The sequence below is a fragment of the Ascidiella aspersa genome, chromosome 7 (genome assembly GCF_963924565.1).
Source record: "Ascidiella aspersa chromosome 7, kaAscAspe10.2, whole genome shotgun sequence".
Classification (NCBI taxonomy): Eukaryota; Metazoa; Chordata; class Ascidiacea; order Phlebobranchia; family Ascidiidae; genus Ascidiella; species Ascidiella aspersa.
In genome coordinates, this window is record NC_139453.1 from 24,223,305 (window position 1) to 24,243,299 (window position 19,995).

At 34.2% G+C, this 19,995-nt stretch overlaps 1 protein-coding gene across 1 annotated transcript; it reads right to left on the reverse strand.

The window, feature by feature from the left end:
• Positions 1-1,374: 1,374 nt before the first annotated feature.
• LOC146138583 (uncharacterized) lies at positions 1,375-19,787 on the reverse strand. The gene is made up of 19 exons (XM_083394610.1): positions 19,593-19,787; positions 18,257-18,371; positions 17,027-17,097; positions 16,616-16,683; positions 16,259-16,337; positions 14,431-14,734; positions 14,026-14,139; positions 12,962-13,148; positions 9,780-9,864; positions 7,941-8,058; positions 7,628-7,785; positions 6,880-7,088; positions 6,629-6,684; positions 5,357-5,760; positions 4,946-5,055; positions 4,346-4,634; positions 3,428-3,507; positions 2,456-2,548; positions 1,375-1,678 (listed from the first exon to the last, which is right to left on the reverse strand). Exons 1-19 carry the CDS (start codon positions 19,699-19,701, stop codon positions 1,523-1,525), a joined length of 2,805 nt encoding a protein of 934 aa, XP_083250736.1. The 5' UTR covers positions 19,702-19,787; the 3' UTR covers positions 1,375-1,522.
• Between the last annotated feature and the right edge of the window lie 208 nt (positions 19,788-19,995).

A 19,995-nucleotide genomic window follows, 5' to 3' on the forward strand; every position in this document is an offset into this window, starting at 1 on the left:
CATCACTATCGTCTGTGTGTCTGTTAATACGTTTTAAGGCTACCACCAACTTTAAAGTTTAGAGATGCCGTAGAAAATTTGCTTATCGCTGTTAATTGTTTACTCGGTAGGCCAACAATAGTGCTGATTTACTGATCCACTGGTCCCGTTTGTGAACCACTGGTCCCCATGACGGCCATTTGCACTTGACTTAGACTAATTTTTCAGGTGTAGTGCTATTTGCCATCACCTAAAATGTAAATATAATTTTTCCTAATAAACCACTATATATAATGACTCTGCTGTAGTACAAGATACAAATCTATTAGACGTGACATTTTTCCTTTTTGCCTCAAAAATCGTTTTATCATCTTAAATCTTACACAGATTTCCGTCTTGTTGGAAAACTCGTAGACAAAGGTGGCGTTGCATCTCAATACAACATGGAAAATTCAAATATCAATTTTAAATGGAAAGGGTAAAAAAGTTCCAGAGTCACTGGTCCCTATGGTCCCCACTAGACTTGGACAACTAGATTTATTTTAGCTTTTTTAAATTAGATTAGAATTAAAATTAGATCATTTTGAGTTTTTTTCATATTAGATTAGAATTAGAATTACTGAATTCCTAAAAAATCAAATTTCAACTAGAATTTGAACTAGAATCACATTTAGTTTTTACAACCAATTTAATTTAACCGCGATTTATTCTCATAAGAACGTGAATGGTAAATATGTGTGTGCTAATTTGTATGCATTTTTATGCTCTTTAGCCTGAAAAAATTACATAAAAGTCGTTCCAACCAGAAAATGTTATTTGAAATTCTGTGTTTGAACTGAGAGACTAAAAATGCCGTTCGACAAAGTAGCATTTTTGGTAAAATCCAAATTAGATTAGAACTAGAATTAGAGCAAAAAAGCAATTCACAAATTAGATTAGATTAGAATTAGCCGCATTTTGCTCTAATTCAATGAATTAGAAAACTAGAATTATCTAGTTGTCAAAGTCTTGTCCCCACATCTCTCCTACTGTAAATTTCACAATCATGCAAAAAAAATATTATGTGGTATTATAAAAGAACGATTGGAATTACATGTAGAACTTTTACATTAAAACATAAATCCAAGACGTGTTTTAATACCAGGGTATAGTTTTTCCGAAACAACCTTCCTGGGATTTCAATGTTACTTACGCATCCTTCCAAAGCGACTCAGTCAACCAAGTATTTCAATACACCTTGTGCTGTGTTAATACAGCTTGTGTAGTATTTTAATACAACTAATGTAGTATTTCAATACAATACACTTTACGTACAGCAGCTTAATGACACAAGTAAAGCAGACTGATACAAGTATTTCCTACCCAGTATTGCAATGCAACTTACGAGCGTTTCAATATAAATAACAAAAAACAACAATTAGGAAGAATAAATCCATCACGCATTTCCCACACTTCCATTTTTTCGCGACCCTTTCAGATTTTCGCAAAATCCCTCGTCCGACATTGGAACGCTTCGAGTCCCTCCGGTCCGCAGTTCCGCTTTTCACCCGTCGCCCAGTTCCATCATTTCGTTGCGCTTCTGCTTAAGGGCTTCCAAGTGGAGTTTGAGCTTGTCGTAGTGACCCTTGCTCTTGCAGTGCACCACCTGACCGGCCTGCTGCGTGCTGTAGAACTTGCGGCAAATCTGGCAGAAGTAGCCCTTTGGGAGAGAGAAACGCGGCGGACGCATTAGCATCGGGTGCATATCGTGGCTACACGATCGTTTTTTTTTTAGCTTTTTTAAATAAGATGAAAACTTAACTTATAGTTTTTAGGATTTTTCAAACTCGATTAGAATTGTCGATTTCGCAAAAGAAGTAACTCAATCGAAATCCAAGTTGGAATTGCTTTTAATCAATTCACATTTTGTTTAGAAACTAGATGAAGTCGATTTTTTCTAATAAGAATTACATAGCGTGTCAACACTTCGTGCTAGCTCATTAGGCATTTTATTTCAGCCACTTAATCTCAACTTTGTTCATAGCCGTTGAGCATATTTCAAAAATTGAAAATTAGATCAAACAAAAATAAGAACACGTGGGAAAATTACAAGTTTTAAAATTAAAATTGCCAGTACAAGTAAAATTGTCTAGTTGACCGAATCTGTCACACACAAGAGATAATCGGGTATAGCTTCTTGCAGTGCGTTTACGACAGACCGCTTTGGTTCTTGGTAAATTGGACTCATGATTGACAAATACCCCAAAGCTTACCAAGTTTAACGTTAAAAAAGGAAAATCAACCAAAACATATTATAACTTGATAACATATAACAAAAATCGGCACAAATGTTTGGTTAAATTTGTCCCCATAACTCCTGTTCCAAATTCGGGATTTTTAAGAGAGACTGTTTTCGTTTTCCTTACTGACACAAGCCATAGTGAATTCTAAGGCCGGGATTTAGCGGTAAATCAAATTTCTCGCATATAGCCCTTACCTCCATAGCTTTTATAGCGCACTGCCCAGCAGGATTGTTGGCATCGTAGGCTGGTAAGCGGTATCTGAACGGATCATCAGGAAACGGTGGTATCTGGATAAGTAAAATGGAATATCCTCACATGAGGTCGCGACCTTTGCAGGGTGTCTCACAAGTTATACGAGTCGAGAGTACAGAAGTTTTACCCAAGTGACATATACGAAAAATGTATCTTTTTTGAAACTAAAATGAACCAGGGCTGCGGAATCGGATTCGTGCGCTGTACCGAACTCGAAACTAATTAGGCAACAAACTGTAAATCTTAAAGGTGGAATAGAATGTGGGTGGTATTCTTCTAGCATGTATTGTGGGTGGATGAATAGTATGACACCTTTATTCTGAGTTGAATGCTGAATATAAACCTTAGTTACGTAAATGGATGAAATACAGGTTATTTGGAGTCAAACCACATTTGGCTCAAGACTCGGATTCAATTTTTGGCCGGATTTAGAATCGGGTTATTTTTAATACACTTCGCATTCTGGTTAAAACAGTACAAAGAAAAATTGTGAAGCGCACAGCGTAATACTTTCAAACTAAAGGGTCCCGGAAAGTTGTAATGAATTAAATAGGGCCGCACACTGAAAAGGTCAGAAATTCCGGCGAGTAAGCAAAACTTCTATTACCTAGTCCCAGAATATGCTAATCTGAAACCTTTTTAATATTTTAATAACAAATAACTTCTTTTTATATTGCTAGATTTCGTAGTGAAAGTGTGTTGTAAAATGTTGAATATTCACTTTATGTTTATCTTACGACTTAGATCAGTAAATTAGTTAAAATATTATATATAGAAGATTGAAACGCTTCCATTATTTTAATCGGGTGCGCAAATTTTCAAATCAAATTCACTGAAGTACTATAGAAGAACTCAGCAAATACTATAGTAAACCTAGTTTATAGAGACAACTGGCTATTCAATGCAGAACTTACATGTATTTTCTCGCCTTTTTCGTCGTCGCGGTCCACGTCGAACCCATTGTCGGCCGGTTCTTCTTTTTTATGCCGTTGGCCTTTGCAAGGCAAGATTTTATATTTTTCGAAAATATATTATTTTTCAAATAGTAAACAACGAAATATCGTAAAGAACTTGGCAGGTAAATATTCAGATTAATGATTTGCAGATTGATGGTATTACAAGTATAGCTATTAGATCAAAGGGTTAAAAAACGTGAATATAACTAAAATTAGGTATTAGGTATATATAATAAAATATAACTAAAGTTAGGTATAATTGCGCGAAGCGCGAAAAAACTTGCGTTCATAATTTGTGAAAATATAATCTAGGAGACTTGGGATGAAGCATAAAAAATAATTGGCACACTTCTCGAAAGAATGGTCACTTACAAGATTAACATAGTAAACGAATTGTGAAGGCTAATGATTTTAATCAGCTGTATGGCGAAAAGTTCGCCAAACGGGATAATTTTTTTCTTGTATTCGGTTTAAGTAGGCAAAAAATTGGAATTTTAAAAGGGTCGAAATACTTTCGATGATGTGTTTAAATATAAAAGAAGAATATTTTTATGCAGGACAAATTATTTAGGTTTGGGAAGCCATGACTGGGTATCAAATCATAATTAATTAATACAATTAGATCGAACGCATATGCCAGGGATAATTACTACCTGAAAGAATTCAGGTTACCGCGGGTAAGTTTAGACACGGAATGGAATCAATGCGCGACGCCCTTGGAAAATCAAAAACGCACAGTTTACAACCTCAGAAAAACATTGTAAGAAAAAAGCTTCGGACCAAAAATTATGTTTATATTTTCATCGCCCAAAAATAAATGAATTGTAATTGAGGCCGCTGTTGTCGTTATTTCGATATGGACCGCGCTCAACCTACCACTGTTGTGTCCATTTCGCCGCCTCTTCGGACGCTCGTCGCCTCGGCTGTGGTCGGAAAATTTACGGGCAGGGGGAGGGGGGTGCTCCGCGCCCAAGGGCGGGGGGTCGGAGCGCCGTTTCTTGGGCGCCTTGGCCACGCCGATCCGGGGCGGCAGGGGCACCGGAGGGCCAGGCAGCAGCTCCATGGCAACGGCGTTCTTGCGTATGAGCATGCCGTGACGCCTTAGGGCGTTCATAGCGTCGTCGGGCGTGTAGAAGTCAACGTCCACGATGTTGTAGCCGATGTTCTGTAAAAAAATCGGTTTTAGGTGTCAATTGTTGTTCACGTTAATATGGGGCCAGTATTGATATATAATACTATGTTAACTTGGAAAATATCCACCATATGATATATTGACTTTACAATTTAAAGTTGGCGGAAAGGTCAGTTTTAAAATCTGGTACTGCGCATGCGCACGTCGGACTCGGGACGCGGGTAGTTTTACGTGGCCGACTTCGCGGCCCTGGACAATACACCGTAGATACAGACGCTTGGCAATATGCTGCAAGTGCAAGTTTAACTTGTTGACTCAAGTGCGGTCGAAAATCGTGGGCTGACCTGTGCGATCTTGGCCGGGTGAATTGGGGCTAGAAAGTCCCTGATGTCATCGGTGGTCGCCTGTTCGGGAAGGTTGTACATTCGAACGTAGACGCTGGGACCAAATCCGCCTGGACAAGTAGTACGAGATATAAGCAACTTGGAAAATTGAACTAAAAGATCTACAAATGTTCTGAGGATAATCCCACATTAAATCAGCCATTTATTTTGGAAACGACATAAATAATTAAAATCTGCAACATTACCATTTTTATAGGGTTTTATGAAAAAATCTACACTTTTTCTCCTTGAAATGATTATCTGCATTTTTGCGTTACGATTAAATCAAGTTAAGGTGTACTTTTTTTTAAATAGTATGTCTAAAATAGATGGAATATTTCAAATCTTCAATATAACAGCTGTAAAGTTTACCTGGTCCCGGCATCGGTGGTCTTTGACCTGGAGGTCCCTGGTGAAACATCGGAGGCCTTCCCATCATAAGGGGGCCACCTGGCCGGGGACCCATCGGACCGGGGCCCATCATCGGACCCCGTGCCATCATCATTGGGTCAGGACCAAAAAGGGGTCTGGGACCGATCCACGGTTGACCAGGACCCATTCTCAGGGGCCCAGGTCCCATATGAGCCGGGCCAGGCCCCATTCGAGGGGGTCCGGGCCCCATTACCATGGGGTTTGGCCCCATACCTGGCCTCATACCCATGCCTAGGGGTCTTGGGGGCATTCCCATACCGGGATGACCCGGGGGCATTTGGGGTCGCGTGGGTTGAGTATTACCGGTGTCCTTGCTTTGTGTACTGCTGAGTTGTAGTTTCGTGCTAAAAAATAAATAAATTTACAAAAATGTAAAGTCTAGTTTGTAAGAGCTAATGCGCCTAAGTCAACAAACCACACCAAGGTTGGTTTATCGTAAGTTGGAACAGTGACTTGATTCTAGGGGCGGGTCAATGGGGAGGCACCAGGCCATTGCCCATCCAGACTATATTTTTTGCTAATTTTTACTACGCAAAACAAAAAATATCGGGCTTCGCGATAACTTCCAGTCATATTTGCTATGTTTTGTCCGTTTGAAAGAAACTATTCAGCCCGAAGACGCCAAGTACACTATGGCGTGTTACGCCGTGTGAACTCATACTCTATATAGGGCGATGTTTGTTATTTTCGAGCTCTTTTATGCGTCACGTTCCCTTATTGATTTTGCCATCTACCCCTTAAATTCTAGATCCAGCCATGTTTGATTAGATAAAAGAGCTCAGTGAAACCGATAGAAGCTTGGCAGAGTTACCCAGACTTAAGTTGGATTTTTTTTTCGAAATACCATGCTTTATTTCAGCTGACATACCGAATATTACGCAATGAGCACAGCATACAGTAGGCAACAGTGCTACGTTAGTTTCTCGACCGGCTGCTACTGAGCCCGCGTAGCTCAGCCGACAGAGCGGTCCAGGTATGGCCGAGATTACCGAGTTTACTTGATTTCAATCAATTGACATTGATATTTGTAACTTTTTTTATTTTTCAGCAAAATAAATGTCTTGACCTAAAGTTACATTATTTTAGAAATTTGTAAGTAATTTATAATAACTCGTTTGTGTCTCAGGAATCAAACTAACACTAAAAACGTCACAGCCCAACGTAATTTTAAAACCTTTTAATTTTTGATGACATATTGAATTCATGTCTTACCTCGTGGAAGAATCCACTTTCTTTTCTATTTTTATTTTCTCTTCATCAGTTGGCACCTTCAAAAAGAGGATTAATTTTTCACGGTTTAATAAAAAGTTTATCTACGATTTTGTCCCTTTAACAAAATATTGCTATCAACATAAAACGTTAAACTGTTTTGGGCAAAATACATAAATACATATTTCAAGCATATTCTGATATGGTACCTTAATTTGGCAAAGATTAATGAAGTCATTGACAAGATGCAATACCTGTGGAATAACTATAGAGTCCATGTTTCCGGGGTCATAAACAAAGACTGTGGACTGAGGATCAGCATTAATAACGGCTCCACCGTCTGTCGTAGGATTTTTTACATTGTCAGATGCTTTTGAATCCAATTTGTCCTTACTTTTGTCCACTATTAAAGCTGGTTGGCTAATGTCACCAGAATGACCCTCATCCTTGATTTTTTGCTGGCCTAAAAGCATAATAGACTCGTAATTAAAGGGCAATGATGGTCTTAAATAAGAGGTGTCCGGAAATATCAAACAGAAAAACAATAAATTTTCAGCTACACATCTAGTTTAAAAAATGTTAAAATAGCAACAGCACTTAAATACAAAACGATATGAATAATGTGCATTTAACAAATTAAAGTAAAAAATATGCCACATTCACCTACCAATGTATTTTATAACTGTTTCATTTCATGAAACTTAGTAAATAAAATATCAAAGTAACCTTTATTAAATTAATATAGCAAAATGTAGGGAATACAAAAGCGTCGAAAAATTTTCTTATTACTTTTTAGAAATGCAATTAAAGTGCATAGTTAAGCATTTCCAAAATAAACAGTATAAAATTTCCACAAGACTTTTCACAAGTTAAACAAAACAATGGCCATACTCTTATACATGGTCCATAAAATTGTTTAACAAACTGGACACTTAAAATTAAGAAATTACAGGATTTTGTTTTTATTTCATTGCTTGGGTAATTTCTTTTTTTGTTACAAACCTGCTTGAGGTGGTATTTGATTCTCAAACTCCATTTTTGGGGCCAACACATTGACTGGAGCATTCATGCTATCATTGTTGTTCATTTCAAGTGAAAAGTTGTGAGTCTGACAATATCGAATAACATATTCCGGGTGTATTTTCCTTGCTAACAGAGTTCTACAACATAACAAAGTTTGATTTCTATGACTATAGCACAAGTTTCTTGCACACAGCTATCAGAAAAGCAAAAAGTGAAAATATATAATAGGCTTGGAAACATGGTAATTTATGTTGTAAATGTTAAAAAAGCAAATCATAAATTTTATTAGGACCTTGAATTGAAATGCAATGTTTTTTTACAAAACTCTTCTGCCATTTCGGCATTTTCAAGATGGGCTAATGCATAACCATCATTGCCACGAGCTGGCTTGTAACTTTTGCAGTAAACATCTGTAACACAAGAATTGGAATGACGTAATTTTACTCATCTAAATGGCAATTGTAAAGACAGACAAAATATAGAATGTAAAACAGATCGATTGTTAAGAGTAAAATTTATTCTAGGTTAGAAATCTTTTTTTATGTTAAGTAAGGGTCTGTTTGCTATTTTATATTATCCACAAATATATAATAACATTATTGATACATATTGCAAACAAAAAAAAATGTTTAGCAACAAAACATAAGAAAGTCAAATAGTGATCTACTCTGCTCATAGTAAAGAAATAAATCTCTATGCCGTCTGTTACTAGAAAATAACTTTTCCCACATTGAATTGCACAGTTTGTAAAAACGATTTGCGGCAGGAGGGTTTACATTAATCAGATGTAGGTTGCACAATGCTGATTAAAGGCTACATTTTTGCATTTCATGTTTAGTCAAACTGACCAATGTTTAGGTATTCTGTAGCAAATTGCACAATGCGACTACTAACAGCATTAAATTTACCAAATTAGACACAAAATTAACATTTAAAAAAAATTTAAAAAACAATATTAAACTCTATTTGTTCCTATTTTGGAACAAAAGAGTAAGTGAGAACTTACACTAACAGAGAACGTTAATTAACCAACTATTTCAATTAGAGATGCACCCATATATCGGTTTACCGATAATATCAGTCGATATTTGGCTTCTACCGATATATCGGTATAGGCAAATGTAGGCCGATACTTTGGCTGATATTTTAGTACGAAAATATGATAAAGATTTTGATGTACAACAAAAAACCTTTTGACAAAAAAAGTGGGTTTTAGCATTGCACCAAGTTAATATGCAAAATAATAGTTTAATAATTAATAAAGAGATATAAACTAAAACATTATTTGGATTTTATTTTCAATTAATTCAAGTTTTGAACATTTCCCAGGTATATAAAAAAGTTGGTATGGGCATCAGTTGACAAAATTGTACAAAATCTGGTATCGTAATAGGTCAAAGATCGCTATCACGGTCGATCTCTAATTCCAATAAAACTAACACCTAAAAAAAATATCATCCCAAAATAACAGTTTGTATTGTTTTCTGTCAAGCAAATGCAACCACAATATAAAACCATACTAAATTTCTTATAACAACAAGTAAAGAAAATCAGATCAATTAACTCAATTTTTACGTTGTTGAGCCAAATAACACAAAGTCCATATTATTTGTATTCCTATATTGATAAATAGTTTAAGCTTCAGCACAATATTCTCAAGCAACTGTTAATTAATTGAATAAAAACTGTTGTAAGGATTTTGGACAGTATTAATACTGTCTATGAGAGTGCCTCATATTTCACAAAACTAGCTCCGAGGACATCCCGACTTATTACTACTTAGCATTAGTACAAAAATTAAGGAATACAATATAATAATGCTAAACACAATCATATAGTTTTTCTATCAAAATATTCCATACTGTAATTGCTAAGTCTTCTTCTGTCTGGTAAGCATGGCAAATATGATTAAAACACATTAGGCCTACCATATTTTAACAAGTACAGATATAAAGATATAAGTTATATAAGCCAGTCAAATATAGCTATAATAATACAATTACAACTTATAAAGTTTATGTTACTACCCTAAAAATACATTAACTATGAAAGTATTCTATATCACTAGGATTAGGTTATAGTTATCAATGAATACGGCCGGCAAATGACTGTCTCCTGTTCTTTCAATTACCTTTAACCCTCCAGTTATTGACCGACAGCAAGACCATCAGGTCATGTTTAGTCGATATGAATGGAACGTTGGAAATCTTGACAAACTGTGGCAAAACATGCAACAAAGTGCCATTAGCAGTTACACGATAATTTGCCGATAGCAAAGCATACTTTAAGTACTACTAAATGCTAGACTATGTTTTACAAATATATAATAGGATATTTACTATATTGGCTAGCAGCACATATTCTCTCTTACAAAACCTATGTGTTTAAGTAAAATGTTTTTAAGTAAACAAATATATTAAGTTATCAATAAAACAAACAACTTATCCTGTCATTTTTATTAAAAATACTGTACAGTCTGTACCCTAAACAAATATTTAATTAAGCTTGCTATTTTATACTATCCACATATATATAATAAAACTATTTATGCCTATTGCAAACAAAAGTGTACAAAAATACTTGGCAACAAAACATAAGACAAACTTTAACTTACAAAATAATAATATGATATATTTTAATCTAAAGATTTATTGCAATTCTGCATAAAACAACATGATAAATATATTACACAAGTAATTAACTAGGCATTTTGGTTAAATAATTCCAGTATCTATCTTTTCTTCAAAAAACATTGAAGTTAGTGGCTGAACTTAAAAAAGCTAGAGTTATAACAAGTTTATCACTAACTATTTTTTCAAAACTTAATTCCATCCATTTAACCATAGCTACTTTAAAATGTAGTTTCCATTGAATAGTGCTTTAAACCCATTTTAAACCGATAGCCAGTGACCCTGGTAATTGTAACACCAATAAGTGTGTTTCTGCATTTTAAGCATGTTCACCAAGAGTTAAACACCTCTTAAGAGAATCTGCTTCAGTTAAAAAAAATGTTACATCAACATCAGATATTAGCGCGAAGGAGCATTAGCTACGCCTAACTCAACGATTTTATAAAAAAAGTAGGCAGACTTGACTTTGCGTTGTCAATTGTTGAATACACCCTTGCTGATCAGCCAACCTGACCAAATAACGAAAAGCGAAAGAAAAAAATCCTGCATTTACAGTCGACCAAACAAGAAACAAAAAACGGCATTTTGCGTTAGATTTGGGCTTCGTATTAGGTTATACGTGTGAGTTACTTAAAAAAAAACATTGTCGCTTAGGACATTGAGTAAAACCCTGACAAAACCGAACAAAAAAACGATAATATCACTAACGAAAAGAGCGGGGAATCCGGACATATTTTTGGTGAATAAAAAAAGAAAATTTCAGACAAAAGGGATTAAACTTATAAGCCATAGTCTTCTATAGGACAGATAGCAAACATTGTGCTTCCCGAAATTTATTTCGCTCTTTGTTGTGACTGTTTGTTGGTAAAATGCCATAACCTGGAAATATTTTTTAACAACCACGGTATATTTTGCAATAATATGTTTTTCAGAAAGAGCGACAGAGCATAGATATTTTACAATCCAACTAAGATTTTTTTTTGATTTTTTTTTTTTACATATTTGCTATTTAGTGAAATAAATAAACACAAAGAAAACATTTTTGTTGTGTTTGTGCACCATAAACCAAATGTTGCCTGCACAAAGAAAAAAGCATGAACAAAAACAGTTCAAATATTTCAGGTGCTGTGCTGCTATACTGCAAAGCAGATTTTGCCTAAAATATCAAATAAGCTATTCAAAAGAATTTGTCATAAACTTATGATACAGACTTTTTTAGATATATTTTTCTGGCTTATAATCAAATTTAGGAGCTCACTATTGAAATTTTTTTTACATAAAAATTTTGTGATCACACAGCAAAAGAGGGTTTTGATGTAAATGTGTATACAGGGTTGTCACACAGTATTATGAAAAAAGTTCAAAGACATAATATAAAGACTTTCGAAAAAAATTTTATAGCCTTTTAAAGAATTAAAATTGGATCACTTAACCTTCATTTAACATATATAATTTAACATATATAATTTTAAAACAGAATAAACGCCATGATCAGCAGAATAAAAATTAGTTACAAATTTGTTTTTTAACTGCAGTTACTTGAGAAATAATTGGAAAATAAATTCGCAGACTGTTCAAAGACTTTTCAACATGTAAATCAATTCAAAAAACACACAAAAACTTGATTTTTTAGATATTGAAGGGAGATTTTTAAAAAGTGAAAGACTTTGTGTCAACCCTGATATATCTAGCCAAATCAACAAACTAATTGATTTTCATTATTGAGCTCAGACTGATTATATCAACTGCTTGATAGAACACATGTTGATTGAAATAATCACCCAAGTCAGTCTGACATGTTTTGATGATAGTATCACAATGTCTATGCAGTTTTAAAAAACTGTATTTTTGTTAGGGTTGGCAAGCCTGTCAATTGATCGGTCAAATACGGTCAATTAATGGCACTTTATTTACCCGGTCAAATACTCATATTGGATTCTAATGTTGTAAATTTGAGTTTTTAATAATCTTGAGTGTAACTTATTTAAAGAATACAAATATGTAATGGTAGGGTTTACCTGATGCAAACACATGTTCTGTGGTAATAACAAAGTGTTGTAATAGCAAAGTAGATTTATTTTGTTTAGAATAAATGCATGTATATGATGAATCGCGTTGGTCAAATAAGAAAACACTAGTAGGAGTATACCACAATCTTAGGCTACCTAGAAATTTAGAAGAACCCAATGCCTGATCTCCAGTGGAACTTGGTGACGATTTAGAAAATTCAGAATGACAAAAGTTGTGACGAGGAGTAAAAATATTTTTTTACTGATGCATTTACTTGTTAAATTTCGGTAATCAACTTGTTGGCTTAACTAGGTGGTTGTAGTAATGGTAAAAATTACAACAATACTGTTACAGTATTGCTTGCAAGATGGGTATGGTTTTGCAAAATTACAAAAAGTAATTGTTTTTGTTTATAAACCATTGCACTTGAGCCAAAACGGTCATATATTTATTTAAAGTTAAAATCAAGGTTTTTTTACTTCAATTGCATTATGTTGGTGTGTATAGTATTTGACCGGATTTTATTTGACTGGTCAAATACCCAACCCTAATTTTTGTTATTTAATTTTTTTTTAGTTTAACAACACACAAGTCTGTAGTATCTTATACCAAATTTATTTTTCTGCAATGCTAATTGGCAGAGGGTCAAAAGCATACAACTAACAACCCTTACCGGTGACTTTTTGAGTTGCTTCTTTACACACAGGGTCATTTTCTGACCAAGTTCCATCTCGTTGGGGCTACTTTGCTCCACTTTAAGAATCTGTTTTTGAAACAACGTTCCTGAAGCTTGTAAAACTTTTGTCATGTCGTTTGGACCTGACAGCTCAAGGAAGGCTGTGCCCGATGGATCCCCAGACCTGCAAGACGATCTTAAAATTATTCCTAAAGTCAAAAAGGTTGATTAGATTGACTATTATCTATTGATTAAGAGGTTTCTATGCATACTTGTATCATCAGTAGGAAAATTCGATATTAAGTGGTATTATTGGAACTCATCCTATTCCAGACCGTGATACTTTTTGCTCAAAATATTAGGTATCAGTATCAGAATGCAATATCAAGCAACAGACATACCTAATCATTAGTAAATGTTCAAACATAAAACATTTTTCCATGGATGGGAATAGTAACAAGGAGTGACTGAGGTAAAAAGTCTAAAAATTATAAAAAAAAATGACTTAGGCAATTTGGTTATGAGCATGACGAGATGTAAACTAACTTTGACTGATGATGACACAAGTACAAATTGAAATGTCTTTATCAATATGACGTCGATTTACATTACCAAGCTACATTAAAGATCTGTGCATAGTGTACATAAATGCAAGATAATTGTATAACAAACCAGACTTTATTAAAAAGGAATACTAAAAAGCACACATAGAGTTACCAGGCTAGGAAAACTTATTCATATACTAAGCTCAAAAGTATTGCTAATATGTATTACAAGATATGTTATTTGAGGAGTAATAAACTAAAAATTATGCAGCCACTGTATATTAGTAACTGATAGTGGCTAGTAGCAGTTTTTGGTTGGTTTAAAAAATCCAAGCACATTATTTTGTATATATGTATTAAACAAACCAACAAAATTTAATGCGGACCTTTACCAAAGTACCCACTTTTTTAAACTGCAAATCACAAAACACTTTAATACACTTTTTTTAAATTGCCAGGTAATGATAGACCAAACTTGTTTTAATACCAGTAAAAAAATGACCTGGGAATACTCACAAGTCACACACTAAACAAATTCCATCTTCCCCATTTTTAGGATCAACTCCAAGAAATGTGATCAAGTCCTTTTTGATGTTGGTAATTGGCAATCCAGATATTTTCATTATTATCCTACAATAAAATAAAATTGGTGATTTTTCTCATTGGTTATTCAAAAAATATATGGAAAATGCTTGTCTAGTAATAGTTTTAGCAATCTTTAAAAGTCATCCGTTTTCCATCAACAATAAAAACACCCAGGGAATATAAGCTATTCTAGGAAGATTAACCGTAGTCTTACAGAAATCACAATAACATAAATGTATCCTTTCTATTCAGCTTTATTCCCCACCAAATCAAAAAGCAAAAAGGCAAATATAAATGTTCCTTTCTTCACCAAACAACTGAAAAGTTGTCACCAACCTTTTTCCGCCAACTTCTGGCTTGACTTCGCTTTGTACAACACCATAATTTGGATTATCAAATTTGTCTATCGGGGATAAATCATCAGATTTAAATTGTTCTTCGTGTGAAATAACTTTGACATTATCTCTTAAATTCTGGTGTTCGGTAATATGTGCAGTTTGCATAGGTATAGGTTCGGTTTTTATATGAGCTAAAGGTGCTTCGGACTTGGAATCTTCTGTCCTTAATTGTTCACCATCAAGGCAGATTGATGAATGATCAACCTCTTGCTTGATCAGCTTTGATTTTAAATCCTGTGGCACTGAAACAATTTTATACACGTATAAAAATGATATATAAACAACAACTAGATCAGGGTGGTCCAAATTCAGGCCAATAATTCAACAGTGCTTCGCGGGCCACGAATAATGATGTGACCCGCGAAGCACTGTTGAATTATTGCAATGCGTACCTTTGAGGGTTTATTCAAAGAAATCTAAGTGACCAACGAACAGCAAGCATAATGAAATTGTTTGGTTATGATCACACTTTTTTCCTACAGCTCACCAAATTCGGATCCAGGGGTGGCAAGAACGCCTAAATTTTTTAATGTGCTTGACCGGTTTGTGAGAAGCCACATTGCGTTATATATGGAACTCTCCTTCTAAATTTTTTTTCGCGCTTCGCGCACACAATTTTAACCAGTTTCATAATATTAGAATTTATCTATGTACAAGTCGACGATAACAGCAAGTTTCTGGAGCTTATATGTATTTCGATGTTATATTGTGACTCATCTTTAAACATTTTCATGTCCCGGCCAAACGAAAAACGTTGGTCAGCTCCTGGTATGCATGTAGCCTACTTTATGTGGCCAGCGAAGAATATGTAAGAAATATTGTGGCCCGCGATGCAGTCAACCTTGGACCACCCTGAACTAGATAATAAATTGCAAAGCCAAAAAGGTTGAGTAGATCGACATCATCTTGATTAAGACGTTTCGATACGAGCTTGTATTATCTTCAGTTAAAGTTCAGTTAACCGAAAGTCTTAATCAAGATGATGTCAATCTACTCAAACTTTTTGGCTTTGCAATTTATTATCAAGCTACATTACAGATCTGTGCATACTGCATAGTGTACCCAACATCGATTTAATAAAAAGCCAAAATAAATGCACATTTTTACAACTGGTAAATTTAATATAGTTCTCAACCAAGGCCACCATCATTTCTCATGCTGTCAAAAAAGAAAGACAAATGAGGAATTTCAGGCCGAACTAGTTGATACAAAAGATGACATACATGCAGTCACAGGCACCAAACGGGGGGTGCAGAGCGTTTTAGATGCCCTGGATTTCTTGTAGGGCGTCAAAATGCCCGGAAATGGACCAAGTTATCAATAAATGTGCGAATTAATTTTTTGTAGTACAGTCTTAGTTAACCAAAAGTGATTAAAACTTACCCAAATTGCCATATAGGCACGAGGGTATAGAATCCCCAAACTATTTTTATGCATTTTTTTTAAACCAGTATTTCGTATTGCCAATTTTTTTATCTAATTAATGAGCAAATTTATACTGTCTGGAAAATAAAGCCCTAAAACTTTGTTCGGCGCCTATGCAATGCATGCAGCAGTGTCCTTAGTGGACTGAAAAAAGTGACAACTCAAAAAGGGTGTTTTGCGAAGCCCATTCGGGCTCTTTTACATTTGATAAGATGGATTGATTTTTCGCTGATGCACAAAATTTTGGTCAATTGCACATGTGGTCCAAATTTAGAATGAACCCTGTCACTGATCACATTTTTTTTTCAATTAAAATATTACATACGGGCAGCAAGTTATACCTTGACTATTTTGCAGCAAATCACCTTCGTTTTGTTCAGATTCCAAAACTAAATGCTTTGCATCTTCAGCTGTTATCTCCTGAAAATTATCTTATTAATGTGATGCACGTTAAAGCCAAAAGCAATAAAGCAATAAAGCCAAAAAATAATTTTTAAATTGAGCTTTTTATTAAAAATACTTACGATGATCTACACATGCATAATTGCATAAGGCAATGTAACGTTATTTAGCCATAGAACTTGGCAAACTTATAGTATGCAAAGTGTTGTCTATACTTTTTTTAATACACAACATATATTTTGAATGTTAGAATTGAAGTACTAGGCAAATAAATATTTTTTTGTTTTTTTTTTTACCTTTGTTAGATCTTCCTTATTTTCTTTAATAAACATCAAAGCCTGTGCAAGCCCAGGAGCAGCTAGACCTGAAAAAAAAAATTGTAGCGTAACTAAAATAAAACTTAGGTTAAAGCCGATTTTATACTGATCATTTTAATAAAAAAAGTGAAAGAAATAATAAATCCTAAAATTAACACCTGAAAAGAGATATTATAGTTTTGTGTTTATTAATATTTTTTCATGAAACAATACGGAGCAATTAGTGAGTCCTGTTTAAAGTTTAAATCATCAAACAAACATTGTCAAAATAAAAATATAGTCCTATCAACTTTGAATGTTTGTTTAAATCATGTTTAAATGTCCGCTGCGAATGACGAATAAATTACATCAATATGGCTTGCTGAGAAGTAACAAGTAGTTAAACTATACCGGTCTTTGGTAATTGCGGTTCAACTTTTAAGGCAGGTTCGCAAACGGCCCTTGTTTCATCTTTTGATGGTCTAATAAATAAATAAGAATAATTAACAAAATATGGCAAAGTTAATAAACACAAAAGGTATTAACAATAATTCCCAATTAAAAGTAATCCACACACAACATACAAACATTAATATGTATATGGTATGGTACAGGCTATAAATATTAGAGATAGACCGAAATATCAGTTATATAATATCGGCTAATATTTGACTTCTACCGATATATCGGTATCGGTAAATGTAGGCCGATACTTTTGCCGATATTTTAGGACAAAAATATGTTATAATTTTTCCTGAACAACAAACAACTTACTCATTTTTTGATTAAAAAAATATGGGTTTTAGCATTACGCCAATTTAAGATGCAAAATTATAGTTTAATAATTAATAAAGGTATATAAACTAACACTTTATTAGGATTTCATTTTCAATTAATTCAAGTTTTGAACATTTCCAATGTATATAAAACAATTGGTAACGGTATCGGGTATCGGTATCGGTCCAAAAAATTGATATCGGTTGATCTCTAATAAATATTGTACTACATTTTATTCAGAAAACTTTTATCAACCCTCTTGAACAGCATAAAAATAAATCTTAACTTCTTAGATCTCTAGGCTCTACATATATACAAGTTAGACCAATGGTTTTAAGGTGAGTCAAACAATTCTTAGGGGTCGGGAGATATACTACAATTAAACACTGCTTTACATTGAATTACTATGTAGTTATGTCTAATGATTTTGTGATTAAATGTTTTACGCAAGTAATGTTTAAAGTTTCTTGTTATTTCTGCCATTTTTAATCATATTTGCTAGAATTTGAGCTGTGTTTACTTAAAACTGCACAAATTGGGTGTAATAATTCAGGCCATAAAATTTTAATAAAGCACTAGTTTTGACTAGCATACTGTAGTCATGATCTCTGAAACAATATGCTAACCCTGAATCATTTTGGTCAAACTTGCTATTAAACCAAATATAATGTTGTGCATTATGGGGCTTAAACATAGATGGAAATATTTAGGCAAACATAGTGAATATAGGCCAAATTTAACTACTAAGAGGTAACATTTAAGAGGGAAACAGAGGGTTTGTTAAGCGATTTGACAGAGAGTTAGAGTAGTGGGGGAACAATTTTGTATTTAATATACACCGATGACATGCATAGTATAAATAACCTTTCTGTTGTTGGTTTTATTGTGTCCAAACTCTTTTTCTTAAGAATACTCCGAAGTGGCTTTGTTGGCGTAGTGGATTCAAAATGCATCAGAAGAAATTCATCATTGCTCAGTTCTATAGAACAAATATTTTATTTTTTTGGTTTAAAAAAATATCTTCAATTCTGCAATATTGGAATCAAACAGTTTTATTAGAAATTATTATTATACAGTTCTTCAAGCGTGGTTATAGATTTCTGAAAATAGACCACAGTATTGTGGTGCATGTTAAATTTTTTTTTTGTATAACTTGTTAATAATTGAACCTTTATCTAATGTTCAAGGGTTATTGTAGACCAGTATAAAATGTATGGCAGATCATGAAGCTGTACAACATAAAAAAAGTTGGGCGTATATATATATATATACATGCAAAAAAAAATAAAAAAAATGCTTCTGGGTTGAAAGTATAAAAAATCAGGGGGCAATTTGCACTGAATATGTGATATTGGAAATCACCTCGACCATTGCGAGATAAATGTCCACCTTCATTTCTGTTCAGTAACAGCAGAATACTCTAGCAAAGCTAGAAATTCAAGCCAAACACTATTAACCAATCTGGTACCTTTGACAAATGATGAATGAGATCGGGTTCCCAGCCAAAAAAAGTGGGATGACCCGGTGCAAATAAGGTCAAAAGTGCAAGCCTTCAAATGATATAACATATGAGAAAAGAGGGTGCATATTCATTTCCTAAGGTTACAGGTCAAGTCTGTTAAAACAATTGGGGGTGCACTTGCCACACTTTCCATAGTGGACTATCAAAAGCTCTTAAAGATATATTTGTATTTTATATGGCAAAATTAAATGTGGTGGTTCTTAACCAGAGTTCGATCGAACCCTTGGGGATCGACGCAGTTGTTTCAAAGTTTCGGCGAGAACGTCCTCATGGTGTCATGTAACGTTATAAATTGAAAGTTTGTCCAATTTACCCTATATAAATGCAAGGTATAATTTGATTATGCCCAGTTTCAGCTGCTAGGTGGAAGAAACGAATACTGAGCGAAAATTTGCAGTTCGACGAAAGCCTACCGAATAACATAGGGGGTCGACAGGTTGCCAAAGGTTAAGAACCACTGTGGTAAACCATAGTTTTCACAGATGTGGATGGCTTTTTTCTAGATCAAGCAATTTAAGAATACTGCAAATTATGCAAAACAAATCAACAAACGTAATGCACAAACGGCATTGGTATTTTATAAAAACTAAAAATTGCAAATAAGCATGGAACCTTAGTACAAAATAACCCTTGGTCTAGCCAGCGTTTAGTAAAAAATGAAACAAATGCACCACTTACCTTTTTGATGTGCAGGAAGATCAACTTCTTCATCGTCTTCGTCGTCATCAGATAACGCCATCATTCTGACAGCGGCAAGAGCATTTATTTTCTTGCCACCCGAAGTCATGTTCAGTGTGTTGTGGTCGTTGGTAAGATTTGCAAGGGGGCAAAACGCATTGCAATAATCTTCCCAGGAACGTAAACAATTGTATGTTTCGCATTGACAAGAAATTTACTTGCTAAATTGGATTCGGCATTGAAGCGTAACAGCATAGAATAGTATGAAAGCAAGAGCACTCGCTTTACACACCATTATCGACATTACTGAATTTATAGGTAAGATGCTAAATTAAATTGTTGGTAACGTGCAAAAAAAAACTTTTAAAACATGTAAGAATAAAAATTAAAACTAAAGACAATA

Excerpts from the sequence above, each read along its gene's own strand:
- LOC146138583 (XM_083394610.1), bottom strand. The coding sequence starts at position 19,701 with ATGACTTCGGGTGGCAAGAAAATAAATGCTCTTGCCGCTGTCAGAATG. Across the intron at positions 17,098-18,256 it reads ATAAAACCAACAACAGAAAG|ACCATCAAAAGATGAAACAA; the intron begins GTTATTTATACT and ends TTTATTTATTAG. Across the intron at positions 8,059-9,779 it reads CAATAACTGGAGGGTTAAAG|ATGTTTACTGCAAAAGTTAC; the intron begins GTAATTGAAAGA and ends CTTGTGTTACAG.